The 13,860-nt window shown below is 34.7% G+C and overlaps 1 protein-coding gene across 3 annotated transcripts in view; it reads left to right on the top strand.

The window, feature by feature from the left end:
* Nucleotides 1–13,860, top strand: part of LOC149704930 (uncharacterized) — a 35,731-nt gene that overhangs the window by 18,192 nt on the left and 3,679 nt on the right. For 2 of the 3 annotated variants that reach the window (XM_089865062.1, XM_089865064.1), the window contains exons 2-4: nt 7,326–7,635; nt 11,225–11,439; nt 11,759–11,894. In XM_089865062.1, coding sequence (XP_089721188.1) covers nt 7,506–7,635; nt 11,225–11,439; nt 11,759–11,894 — 481 coding nt within the window. In that variant the 5' untranslated portion in view covers nt 7,326–7,505. Of the gene's footprint in view, nt 1–2,180; nt 2,298–7,325; nt 7,636–11,224; nt 11,440–11,758; nt 11,895–13,860 lie in introns of those variants that run through there. The other variant, XM_089865063.1, reaches the window with a different exon arrangement.

The raw sequence follows: 13,860 nt of genomic DNA, 5'->3' as shown, positions 1-13,860 counted from the left end.
AATTTATATACACTCCTCTGGGAATAATTCTCTATTAAAAGGTAGACAGACGCGTTAGAAAATTTAAATTTAAAAGTATAAGTTAGTATTGTCAGACACAAAACAGTCTGCGGCGTGCGGTTGTATAGATGATGAACCTGACGACCCAGCATGCATTGCATTGGATTGCGAAACTTTAAACTTTTGTTGAATTCACTTCAAAACTTAAATTTGCAAAAATAATTTATGGTTGTATTTATATATTGGCAAAATTAACGAGTGGAATTATTTTAAAAAATTAAAGTTTTAAAACAACTTCGTATAAATATAGTACTACATTGTTTGTGTAAAATTGATATTTCAAACTTTCAAATGAACCCGAGCTAAAAATTAATTACCTTTAAAAGGCAAAAACAGTAGTAAATTTCTACGTAGGATTAAATGAGCAACGTTCAGGAATTATTCCAGTAAATTCTCTCTTCTTTTTTTGTTCCTGGGGCTATTTATAATAAAGATCTGATATCAGAAGTCATTATATACGAAACTAAACGAAACCCTATGCTTGCCCAGTTTTGTTGACAAGTAACGTATGTATCATCAAATAAATAAATAAATAAGAGAAAGAAATATATATATATGGATGTACAAACAAATCGAATTACAGCCTAGGAAAGAACAAATATTCAACGTAAATAATGCAATTTTTATAGAAATCTAAGCCTGAAGATATTAAATACAACTCAGTAAATAATAAATAGGAAAAATGTCAATTCTGTTTGTTAAAGGTATTCCTTTCCAGTATAGGAAAAAAGTAAAAAGAAAAAAATCAATGGGTTAAAACTTCTAAGAAGGCCACGTCTCTCTATCTTTGTATTGGTGTCACAATGTTGACCTTTGACCCGGAGTAAAGAATAGCCTCTAGATTAATATCGTTCATAGAAGGAAGAGGTTGCTAGAGTGAGTGTATTATTATCAAAAAAAGCAAAATGAGTAATAGAGAATAAGGGGGTTTGAGTTGTCATTAATACGGTACTATAATAAACCAAGGCTTAGTTAGCCTCGACCAAGGCTTAAGATAGAATGCTGCTAGTTACTAGCTCAATGGGGATCGTTGAGAACAATAGAGGAGTAAATGAGTTATAGCGTATTGTGTTCGAGTTAAATGAAGTAATGAAATTTGTCTTCAAATTCAAAAATGAACCGCGATTTCCTTACGCCTTGACCGTATTAACACGAAAGACTCGAATATGGTATCTTATCTTCAACGTACATTTTTATCCGATGCTCCCCTTTTGTTTTGAGGTGGTACAAGAGCTTTAACCCACATACAGAGTGTAAAAACGGTAGGCCACTATCCACATGTGGGCCAATACAAATAATAATTAACAACAGGGATCCTGTATTGGTAAAACAGGTCCCCAAAGTACATTATAAACTATCTATCCCTTATATACACGTCCACCACATGTGGTCCTTTAACAAACAATAAAGGGGGGGACCCCATATCGGTCATCTTACCCATAATATCCTTCTTATAACTATACATCCATTATAACCACAAACGCCACAAGGGGTCCTTTACTAATTAACACTATTTAAAATAGGAGACCCCATACTGGTATTCTAACCAGAAAACTATACCACTTATAACCACGCCATCCACATGTGGTCCTTTACCAACAAACTCGCTATAACCATGGCCTAAAGTTTACAAGATATTTTCGTAATGCAAGAGACTTACAGATCGAGCTAGTCAAAGACCTATTTAGACTGTACTAAGCCTTTGAAAGTGCCTCACCAGGCGTCGCTTTACCTCGAATCTATGACCTACGTCACTTCAAAATTACAAGCTCCAGTTTGTAACCAGTAACAAACTTATGACCAAACATATCTTATGAACTTATACCACGGCTAAATCAAATCGATATTGCTCTAATTTGGTATCTGGTGTGGTATACACACTGTATACAGCGAAATAGCCAATAGTCTTTAGGAGTACATTCAGTACTAGAGCTAGCTGGCGACAATTAGAAATAGAATCTAGCCCGGGGCGAAACAATGTACCGGTGGTAAGGTTTTACAAGGTTAGATTGCTTCCTGGAATCCGTAGAAATTAGACCACATTCCATGGGTAATTTAGACCATTCAGAGGTCGTATATAGCCTATTTTTTCTTCCTTCAACCAAGCTTTTCTTCTTTATCTTATACAGGGAATTGTATAGTGGTCCTTTCCCCCGAAAAAAAAAGAGAAAAAAGGGTAAAAAAGAAAGAAGGAAGAGAGCCGGACGTTTTCGGAATAACACGCAACCGCACTCAGAGTAAGTTTCTAGCAACCCGACCGAACACAGAAATAATAAATGGCTCCCAAGTATAACTAGCTAGAGGAGTCCTATTTCTCTTTTCTAACCGTAACCCCTTTTTACTTTGGTTCTTATTAATGATTTACATTGATCTTATACCACCGCAGTTGTTCGGGAATTTAAAGATTTTTCTAACTCGAACCGAGGCTTAATTCGATTTATTCGTATCTAAACAAATGTGCGCCGCGACTTTTAAATTAATCAATAGAAAGTAGTTTAGGAGAAAATAGATTTAAAGCGAAAGGTGATAGTACGGAAAAGAAGAATTTGTGATTCGCAATCATTGTCTCTTAGCTAACAAAAAGTAATACCGTCATACTGGTGTTGCTAAAACTTACGTATGAATGGTAAAAAAACCGACCATTCAGATTTGCACTACTACGAAATCTAATGTATGATAATAATTTGCATGAACCAAACATATAATTATTTTCTAACGCATTCCCGGATCAAATGAGGCATCAATAAGTTCACTCAAGAATCAAACTTTCCTTCTCCAAGCTGCGATGAAAGTTTAATTGATCAAAAAAATAAATAAAAATCACGTGCACGTTTCGCAAAGGCTTAAGGCGGCGCAAAATTGGAATAAAGCCAAGATAAGAGAGCAGACGACACGTCACGTATACTATAAACGGGAGGAGGTATATTTAAATCACCATTCTTGTTATTACGAATGAATCGTTAGGCATAAATTTATTACCAATCAACACATACTGGAGAAAAGTCATTACGCATATACCATATTCGTTTATATAATTAGCGGCTTTGGACAAGTATTAATATACTTGGTCTAACGCCTATACCGGTTCTAAATCTCGCAAATTACAGTTGAATACTTATAGTATAACAAGCTTTCATCTTTCACCTTGTTACGTTGCGGGACCCCTCATTGACCCTTTCTCCTTCTCCCTTGGTTCTCCACCACGTTTCCAGGCGCATTATTTCGGGATACGGGAAGGGGCGAAGGGGGAGGGGTTATTAATTGAAGTTCGTACTAATTACATATGGAAAATTTACGAGCGCCACACGTAACGGAAAAGTGGAACAGAGCTCTATCGATTTCCTACAGAGTGTAGGATTTGTTATATAAACGAAATCGTAGATCTGATAGCAAACCTTTCTTCATATGAGATTGGAGAGGGTAAAAAAATGGACGCTAAAGAAACCGTGCCACGAGCAAAGAGATTATGATCTTCAAGGCAAGGTCAAAATTAATTTTCAGAAATTACTATTTGAAGAGAGAATTAAATGCTCAGATAAACCCTTTTTTCAATAGATTTACATTAATAAAATTACATCGAAATGTATTGAAATGTATTTCACTAATATTTCACATATATTTTTTTTGTAAAATAAAGTATTAGGAAAAGCCAGCTTACAGGGAAAACAAGTCTATGTAATTTTCCATAGCCCCTGTAAAAATGTTTAACACGCAATACACTTATGTTCACGAAGCAGCACCCCACCAGGCGTGAGAGAATTTTTTTTATAATTTTTTTTTGTAAAGTTTATCTTTCCTTAACTAACTACACGTAATTTGAATAAGTAATTAAACACGTACAACTAACCTTAATTATTTAATTAATTTTAGGTTTAATTAAGAGGATCTACGATAATTTATAATTTTTTTTCTAGCCTTAATATAAATTGAAATTTAGCTTATTTGGCTAATGCAAAAATGAAAGAAAAAAAAAACACAATTTATCTAGTAATTAAACCGTATATATATATATAGATAACGTGGTAAAAATTCCCAAAAAAAAGTTCACTTTTTCGCCTTTTAGTGTAAAATGGACCTCAGGCTCGGTCTGTGTATAAAAGGGACAAGGTTATATAGTGTAGGTCTATATCGAGGACGCGTCTCCCAGATAATCGCGTGTTTAGCTAGAACCCGTGGGGGTATTCCCCCTCTTTTTTCCCCCTTGCAGTTTTGATTAATAACCCCCAGTCGTCAGGCGACACGGTCCCACCGACCACTCTGAGAATTTTACTACTATACTTGTACCGTTTAACTTGCGAGTGTTTTTTAAACCCTAAAGAATTTCTTCGGGTGCCCGGGGTTTGTTGGTGTGAAAGTTATTACCAAGAACAAGTGATTTTTGCCTATTATTATGGATTAAATTCTACTAATTATTCAGAAAAAAAGAGTAGTACAAGGCTAAGGTAATACTGGCGTATTAATACCAGTAAACTGAATTATATTTTCCAGCCAGGTAGGTTTTAACCACAAAATCTAACACTATAAAAATTTCCAAGATACAAAAATATAATTATTTTCTAACACACACTCCCGGATCAATACCTCAAATTAATTACCCGTCAGTTATGGTAATATTAAATAAAATGGAGCGCTGATTGGTTGACCTAAAAAGCTAGAGAGTAAGAGATCAAGACTTGGAGAGAGAACGTTGTAAACATACTAGACACTATAAGGAAGGCTTCCTACTACCCCAGTGCAACTATATGTGAACATTATTTCTATTGCATTTGATGATAGCATAAGATATGTACCATACGCATGACACTACCTCTATTTCGTAATGCTAGAGAACGGTTAATTTTGCAGTTCATCTAGTCCTATTTAGTCTGTACTAAGCCTTTGACAGCGCCTCACTACGCGTCGCTTTACCTCGAATCTATGACCTACCTCACTTACTTCATGACAAGCTCCGGTTTGTAACCAGTGACAAACTTATGGAACATATCTTATGAATAATGAAAGCGCATTACCAAAGTTATAGAACATTTTTCTTTGAATTGTACGCGAGGTTTTTAAAGTATGTTTTAATCAACTTGATTTCGTCGCAGCACTCATTAAGACCGTATTCTAAATGTAACCTCGCGGGTTTTTTATAGTCAGTCAGTCAAGTCAGTCACACGGAGACGACGTTGCGAATAATAAAAATTCTTTTGTTTGGGTTACAATTATCGCCGCAGCTCGTTTTAAGGGAGGGGGCGTGAGAAAAACGTTTTTAACTACAACGCCGTATTAATAAAGCGTATATAGATATATTACTTCCGCCCTCATTTTTATCGTATACTTATACACTTAATTTAAGTCCGTATCAACCGCAATCTTCATTAAATTCTAACCTCGAATACCTATCATTTAGAATGGAAATCACGTACGAGAACTTTCTTTTCGGTCTGGGATAGTGGACTCATTAAGCCGTATAAGGTACGGTACGGTTTTAGCCCCGATTAAATTGGCCTTAATTCAACCTTATATAATACGAGTTGGAAGTGTTTATTTACTTTGCAAATTCCATTCCAGATAGTAACTTTAATTGTTTTGATTATATTTACAAAGGACTGCAGAGTCGTTTAGTTATACTCGATGGATTGAAATTCCCTTTTAACTTCTTATTTTGTTAATTAGATTATTTCTCGAGTCCTGATTGGTTGAACCTCAAGTGTTAGGTATCGTTAGAGAGAGCAGAAATAGGGCTATAACATTCTCATAGGATTTAACTGTATCTTTTATAAAATCAAAGTTGTAACTCAAAGTGTAACTACATGTAAATAAGACCACATGTTTATCTTATGAAGAGTAATAAGTTTTGAGGACATTGCGTATTTTCTCGAGCCCTGCTTGTTGTAATCCCAAGTATATGGTATCATTGGGAAGATAATAAGTAGGGCTATATAATACTCAAGGGATATACCTGGATCTTTAATAAAAACAGAGTTCAGACGTCCTGAAATGGAGATATCAAAAAAATAATGTGAGAGGTGGCTAATTTTGTTCCTAATTGCTAATATCTCGAGCCCCGATTATTGTAACCCGAAGAATTAAAGGATTTCCCTGAATCTCTAACGAAACTAGATTGAGTTGTTCAGTCCCAAAATATGGGAGGTGAACCCTGAAATGCTTGAAAGCAATCCAACTAAGCGTTTTTCATATTTTTGTCCAAGGGGACCATTTCATTATCTAAATTAGTTATAGAAAATTGCAAGTAACGAAAAGCAAGTCCCGTTACACAATAAATGATGAATGTAGAACATATATATATATATTTAATGAATGATGTATAGCGAAAGGAGATCACGCGATCCTGCAGCGGAATACGTATGACCAAGGCCCAATATTCTCTCTAGAAAGCGCTCCATAAGAGACCCCTACATTTACTGCATGCAGTACTATGGCAACGGAATTAAAGTAAAAATGCAAGGGGACTCTATATATATATTAAGCAACCCTTAAAAATATTTTAAAAATTCTCCTTTCATTTTTACTTTAAAGTATATACACGAGTTAACCTAGAAGGACTTGAAGACAACGATTTATTGTTTCGTTTTAGAAATTAAGCCGTTTTCCTGAACCCTTTGTACGTGTTCTCTATCTTTTCTCTCACCCCTATGTTAATAAATTGAAGAGGGGACTCGTCGACTTAAACCAAGCTCAGGGAAGTTACGTCTCTTTAATGAAGTGTGTATGTTGGCATAGTGCGCGAGTGTGGTGGTGGGGTGGAAGAATAAACATACTTATTATAGGGCCAAGGCTTAAGTTACATTCCTAATGCTGATTGTTATTGTAGAAAATATCGACCTCCGTACAAGTACGTATGCCTATATACTCAGGCTAAAACGATTTCGTTCTGCAAAGGTATATGGAAGTAATAGAAAGTTAGTGTTTTAGGGATGACCCCTTAAATAAATTAGATTTGCCTTTCAAGTTTCTTAATTAAATTTAAGGGGTCATCCGAAAAATACCCCAACCTTTAAGGTGCAAAACGTCATTGAACATTTTTGACTCAAGATCGCCCAAAGAACATCCCCCTTAATTTTTGGGACAGACTTTTCAGAAAATCCTGTATATTTTACTACAAGTTACGGATGTCTACTAAAAATAAATTTAACCCTTGTTAAACACACGGATGAATCAAATTAAAATTGATAAGGAAATTTAAAATAAGCCTAATTTACAACCTTAATTATTTATCTGATACTTAATTAATGAAGCGTTAATTTTACGTTTAATCGCAGATGTAAAATAAGGGGAAAAGTCAGAGAGACCGGATTTGGCGTTCACCAAGAGCTTCAGGACCGAAGATTTTCCCAAAGGATTTCGTTATCGAATTTGTTGGAAGAGTTTTGAGAACGAAATAAGGGTGGTGCGGCGGTGGTGGTGAAGGTGGTTGTTCTTGGCGAGCGCGTGGACATATAATGTCGCGGCCCATATCTGGGCTCGTGAGCAGACTATCGCCAACTGCGTTAAACAGAAGGGGAATTTCATCCTGCGCCAGGGAATCCTCAATCGTCGTGGAAAATATTTTCTTTTTGCTCATTTTCGAAGGTAAGTTGGAAATTTATTTTTATAAATTGTGCAGAGTAGATATTTTGTTCAAGGGAAGGATTGTCACACTACGCTGTAGTGGGTTTTCTACAAACAATGTAGTGGGTTTTCCACAAACAATGTAGTGGGTTTTCCACAAACAATGTAGTGGGTTTTCCACAAACAATGTAGTGGGTTTTCCACAAACAATGTAGTGGGTTTTCCACAAACAATGTAGTGGGGTTTCTACAAAAGATTTAGTGGATTTTCTACAAAAGATTTAGTGGATTTTCTACAATTAATGTAGTGTCTTTTCTACAATGTAGTGGGTTTCCTACAAACAATGAAGTGGATTTATACACACAATGTAGTGGGTTTTCTACAAACAATGAAGTGGATTTATACACACAATGTAGTGGGTTTTCTACAAACAATGAAGTGGATTTATACACACAATGTAGTGGGTTTTCTACAATTAATGTAGTGGGTTTTCTACAATTAATGTAGTGGGTTTTCTACAATTAATGTAGTGGGTTTTCTACAATTAATGTAGTGGGTTTTCTACAATTAATGTAGTGGGTTTTCTACAATTAATGTAGTGGGTTTTCTACAATTAATGTAGTGGGTTTTCTACAATTAATGTAGTGGGTTTTCTACAATTAATGTAGTGGGTTTTCTACAATTAATGTAGTGGGTTTTCTACAATTAATGTAGTGGGTTTTCTACAATTAATGTAGTGGATTTTCAATTAATGTAGTGGATTTTCTACAAACAATGTAGTGGGTTTTCTACAAAAAAATTTGTGGGTTTTCTACAAACAATTAGCGGGTTTTCTACAAACAATGTAGTGGGTTTTCTGCAAACAATGTAGCGGGTTTTCTACAAACAATGTAGCGGGTTTTCTACAAACAATGTAGCGGGTTTTCTACAAACAATGTAGCGGGTTTTCTACAAACAATGTAGCGGGTTTTCTACAAACAATGTAGCGGGTTTTCTACAAACAATGTAGCGGGTTTTCTACAAACAATGTAGCGGGTTTTCTACAAACAATGTAGCGGGTTTTCTACAAACAATGTACCGGTTTTCTACAAACAATGTAGCGGGTTTTCTACAAACAATGTACCGGTTTTCTACAAACAATGTAGCGGTTTTCTACAAACAATGTAGCGGGTTTTCTACAAACAATGTAGCGGTTTTCTACAAACAATGTAGCGGGTTTTCTGCCAAAAATGTAGTGCGTTTTCTACAATTGGTTCTGCAAACACTTTAGTAGTTTTCTACCGTCTACAGTGGATTTCGTGCTATCTAGAGGTTTCCCACTACAAATATATTGTCTTGGAGTGCAAGAATAATAATTGGATGATATTTCAGAAGCAAAACTATGAATCATCAGTTCAGGGGGATGGGGGAGGGGAAACCTCTACAATATAAGAGAAATTTACTACCCCTTAATAGATAAGTTACTGTGTGAGTGACTTTCATAAAACACGTTGTTTACATAATATTTGACATAAATGGCCCGTTGGTGTATAGTTGAAAATGGCTTTATCGCTTAAGAGAAATAATATGAAACAGAATACCGGTCGATAAAATAACTATTTGGGTATTTGGAAGAGTAAGTTCAAATTTGAAAACATGTTACGTTGCGCAAACATGCATTTTTCATTTTATCCTTACGTTGAACAGAGTTGTTCGTGATTACAAAGCATGTCAAGCGTTAACTTCGCTATATTTTAACGTATATCTCTATATTATATAATACCTATAATTTTAAAAAACTATATTTCTCAAAAAAAAGAGGTTTCGGTACAAACCAGGTATTAGCGTCATAAAAAAATCTATAAATACTTGAAATATAGAAAAAAATTGTATTTACGAATGAATTTGCGATTACATAATGTACATATCTAAAGGTCAAATATAAACTAATATAAAATATAGTTAAAATATGGCAGTAACCATTAAGTAGTTAATGACTTGATTTGGAAACCAACCTACCATTTGTTTTCATAAAAACTTACTCTGCCATTAAATAAAATTCAAATATATATTTATTATAATCCGAGTATAAAGAACAAATGAAAACTCTGTGGTCAATTTCGATACTGACCTTTCATTATCTTTACCGAGGTTTACGAATATCAAATTTAAGGCAAATATTACGAACGAATCTTTCTTTCAATATTTAAATATAAGCTTTGTGATTTGATTTTGATGACAATTCAGTTTTATTGTATAAAGGGGTCATTGGAAAATGTTAAGGGTCAAATGAAGAAATTGGGTTACTTTAAACCAATCAAATCTAAACCAAAATGAAGGTAAACTAGTCTCTCCGAAAGTAACGAGTTTATGAGAATCGCATAGGTTTTCCCATATCCTAGCAACTAAATGTTGTAGACCGCATGATCTGGTGACATTTTCCCCTCAACTGATCCTATTATTTATGGCAGACTTACAACCGTAAAAACCCTATGAAAATATTGCTTTAATTAAAACCATAATCAACTGATCCTTACTGAAAAATTCTTCATTGAATTCGGTTGAATATGAACAACTTTCCAATTTATGTTTAAAGTTAAACTTAATCTTCAATCTCGAAAATTTATTGTAAATTCATCCTAAATTAACGGGATAAACCAAGGGAATTTTGGGGTGCTCCATCCAACTTGGCGGGTTATTCAATCCTTAGAGCAATCGAAAAATAAAACCATAGAAATTCCGAATTAATTCGGTCGTGGGGAGTTTGAGATTTAATCAGCTTGTATATAGGTGAAGAGATATTTCCAAAAGGCCCATGCACGATGGTTAGAAAATGTATACAGACAAAAGAGAAAGAGGTCAGATTAGTGTTTCTCTTACCCAACTAGAGAGAGTTAGTAGAGAGGTTAATATTTTCAACTTGACAGTGCTGTATATTGAAAATTGGAACTACTATAGGTTGCCATTTTCAAAGATGGCCTCTTGAATGTTTCTCTTGTCATTTGAGTTATTAGAATGGTTAAATGCGTTCATATTATCAATTTGAAATTCGTATTACGATGGAAAAGTTGCTTAACTTTTCTATTATTTAGTTTCACGAATGAATTGTTTGGGTTTTGAAGAGTCGGCCTAAATTACCAGTGGCTTGCTAGCTGCCGAAATCGATAAGAATTTTCCCGGGCTCATTCAAGCCTTAAGCTAGGACATCTGTAATAGCAAAGGCAAATAGAAGTAACCCGAAAGTGAAATAACAGTAAGGCGAGGTTTGGCGAAAATCACGTGATCCACGTTTTCTCTAAGTCAATGCCGAACCATTTTCGTCTTTAGAGAAATTAAAAAAGAAAAAGTAATATTCAATAAAAAATAAATCAAAACCATACTAGGAACTAATTAAAATTTAAAGGCTTTCATTAACCTCCCCAGTGATTAGTTCACTTTCCCGTTACTTCTATTTGCCTCTGACAATAGTAAGGGTATGCCCGAACGCCCCCCAAGTGGATCCCAGAAGGAATAGAGCCTTGAGGTGCACTGAAACATTACAGTTGAGTGTGGATGGGTCAAAGGAAAGGGGTTATCAACCAGGGGTCAAGGTATTAAACCATATTTTTGTATAATTTCTCTTTCCATATAGTTATATCAAAAGCGTTGGCTGTTCGTATGATATTGATGGATGTCCCCTCACCGGCCGTTTTAGGCGAATCAGTCGAATTGACTTGCAGTTTCGACATGGAGAATGACACCTTATATTCCATAAAATGGTACAAGAACGATATCGAATTCTACAGATACGTGCCCAACGACTGGCCCCCGGGTCAATATATGCCCATTCCCGGAGTAAATATTGATGTGAGTAAATATGTATCAATATATTTCCAATATATTTGTGGCGCCAAACACCCTTGAGTTATTATTAAACTTTAATATTTCGCGTGCGAATTATTGATTGGCGGGAAACCAAACCAGAACGTGCACAGATATTCCATTCCCGCGTGAAATTTTGGCGGGAAACGTGATTTATAATGTTAATATGGACCCCAGAGTTAATAAAAGATTTTCAGAATTCCCTCGCAAATTATTGTTTGGCGGGAAACCAAATCAACACGTGGATGCGCGTAACACATCAAAATTAAAAATAAATAAATAAATATTTTTTGTTTACTTACAGTTAAAGAAATCCGGTAAAACCTCTGTTTATCTTCAACACGTGGACATAAACAGCTCCGGTATTTATCGTTGTGAAGTTTCAGCCGAGGCACCATCTTTCCGTACCGTCAATGCTAAAAAGAAAATGGAAGTTTATGGTAAGTTTTAATTACTAACATGTCATTCAGTAACTTATAGGGGCGAATCACATTTACTTATGAGTACGAAAAAGGGTTGAAAGTAAGCGTGAGAAAGTTATCAGGTTTTTCCTACAACAACTCTTAAAGGTTTTAGCAAAATTCGGGCGTGGGAGTTCTAATCCCATGGGAGGAACCAATAACTACTAAAACAAACAAGCCTGCTGGACCCATTTGCTTGAAGACCCCCAAATAAGGATGACATTCGTAGGCGCCGCAGAAAGGCCTAAGCCTAAAACCCTCTTTCCTTTAAGCCTTATTCCAGGAAATAGATGCGGAAAAAATATACGCGTGTAAGGACACACCCCGACCTGTATCGACATGAATACCTTCATAGCTTCCATGAATATTCGATAATAATAATTTTATACAAATAACATCCGGTGTTAACAGTCCACCAAATTTATTCTGTATTATTTGAAGTCATATCTAATGTCTTTGTAGTCCACATACCGTCAAGAAAACAAGGTGGTCTAACACCACACTCTATTTTACCCAAATTTTTAAAGAAAAATAAAGGTCTATGCTTTTAGTTATTAAACTGATTATAATAAGGAAGACTCCATGCAATTCCGACTGTTTGTCTGTATATTAATTCTGTAGCTTTTAAACATGAATTTAGTAACATTAAAGTTGAAATAGTGTGGTTAGCGTCTGAGCACGGATCTTAGCTTATCTATGTCATAAGTTAAGGATAATTAAGAATGAATTGGAAACAGGAAAAGTTGTCAAAAATCAATAAGGAAATTTAATAATAGCGTGTAAGGGAATTTTGACTTCCTTAAAATTCCTTCAGAATAATTACCATATGTATAGAACTACTTTTATATCAATGATGAATTTTCATTGTATATTAATACACGCTATATGGGATAATTGAATCTTTTGTACGAATATTAACAAGACTTTATCGCGAATTAACACATTTTAAAACCCCCGCAGCGACGATTTTAACGTCAACCGTTTTGTTTAGGGTTTGGTATGTTTAGTGTTTACCTCTTTTATAATTTTACGGTGTTTCGGTCCTACGTTACCAATTCATTGTTTACCTTCACCTCGATAAAGGTTAAGTGTCAAAATTGTAAGACCGAACGATTAATTTCTTAATAAATTTAATTTTACAAAGATTCTGTACAGAGTATATACTAGGGGTGATTTTAAAATACACGTAGGTGTTTAAAAACATTATGTTAAGCCTAATTTTAAACATTATTTAAGTTTAAATCAAATTTATTTAATTTCCTTCTGTAGAAAAAGCATGACTCCTTTTAGGTAGCTTTTCTGATAACATTAGTGTAATGCGGGTTAAACATTTCTACAGGGGTTATGGAAAAATGCATGAGTTTGATCACCCTGTAAGTTGGCTTCCCAAAATTTTTATATTTACATAAAATCGGTTAAAATTTATATAGAAGTAAAAAGAAAATTCGTTGGACTGATACATTATTGAACAAGGAAAGTATGTGGGTCAAACATAAACCCATTTAACGTCATTTTAAAATTTCAAAGCTAAAATTCCTCGTTGTGGCAAGTTCCCGCCAAAAAAGAAACTTCTTTTTGGCGGGAAAATTCCAAACCAAATTTTCTGTTTAATATTTATGACTTCTAAAAATTTCATGGGTTGGGAATAAACGAAGATGAAAGGTTCAAAACCCCTTTTTCAATAGAAAGGTTAAGAAATTAGTTGAAAGTAAAATAAAAAAACCTTACGAAGAAGGGTTGGTTAAGCAACAATTTCTGAATCTCTCTATTTTTTTCTTTCTTTTTTCGTGATACAAATTTTTGACGTTCACGCATTGCTTAGTCTATAGCTTCCATTTCTTTATTCCGTTAAGCCTTGGTCCCTATATTTTTACTGACTGGTGACTAAAAGGCTAGGTGTTGACGGTAATACCGCGTTTGATTGACACCCTATCCTTTTCCATTA

The sequence above is a fragment of the Phalangium opilio genome, unplaced genomic scaffold (assembly GCF_054372755.1).
Source record: "Phalangium opilio isolate 3A_F unplaced genomic scaffold, DU_Popi_V2 ptg000014l_1, whole genome shotgun sequence".
NCBI lineage: Eukaryota > Metazoa > Arthropoda > Arachnida > Opiliones > Phalangiidae > Phalangium > Phalangium opilio.
Note: the sequence above shows the minus strand (reverse complement) of the source record. Positions and strands in the feature narration are given on the sequence as shown.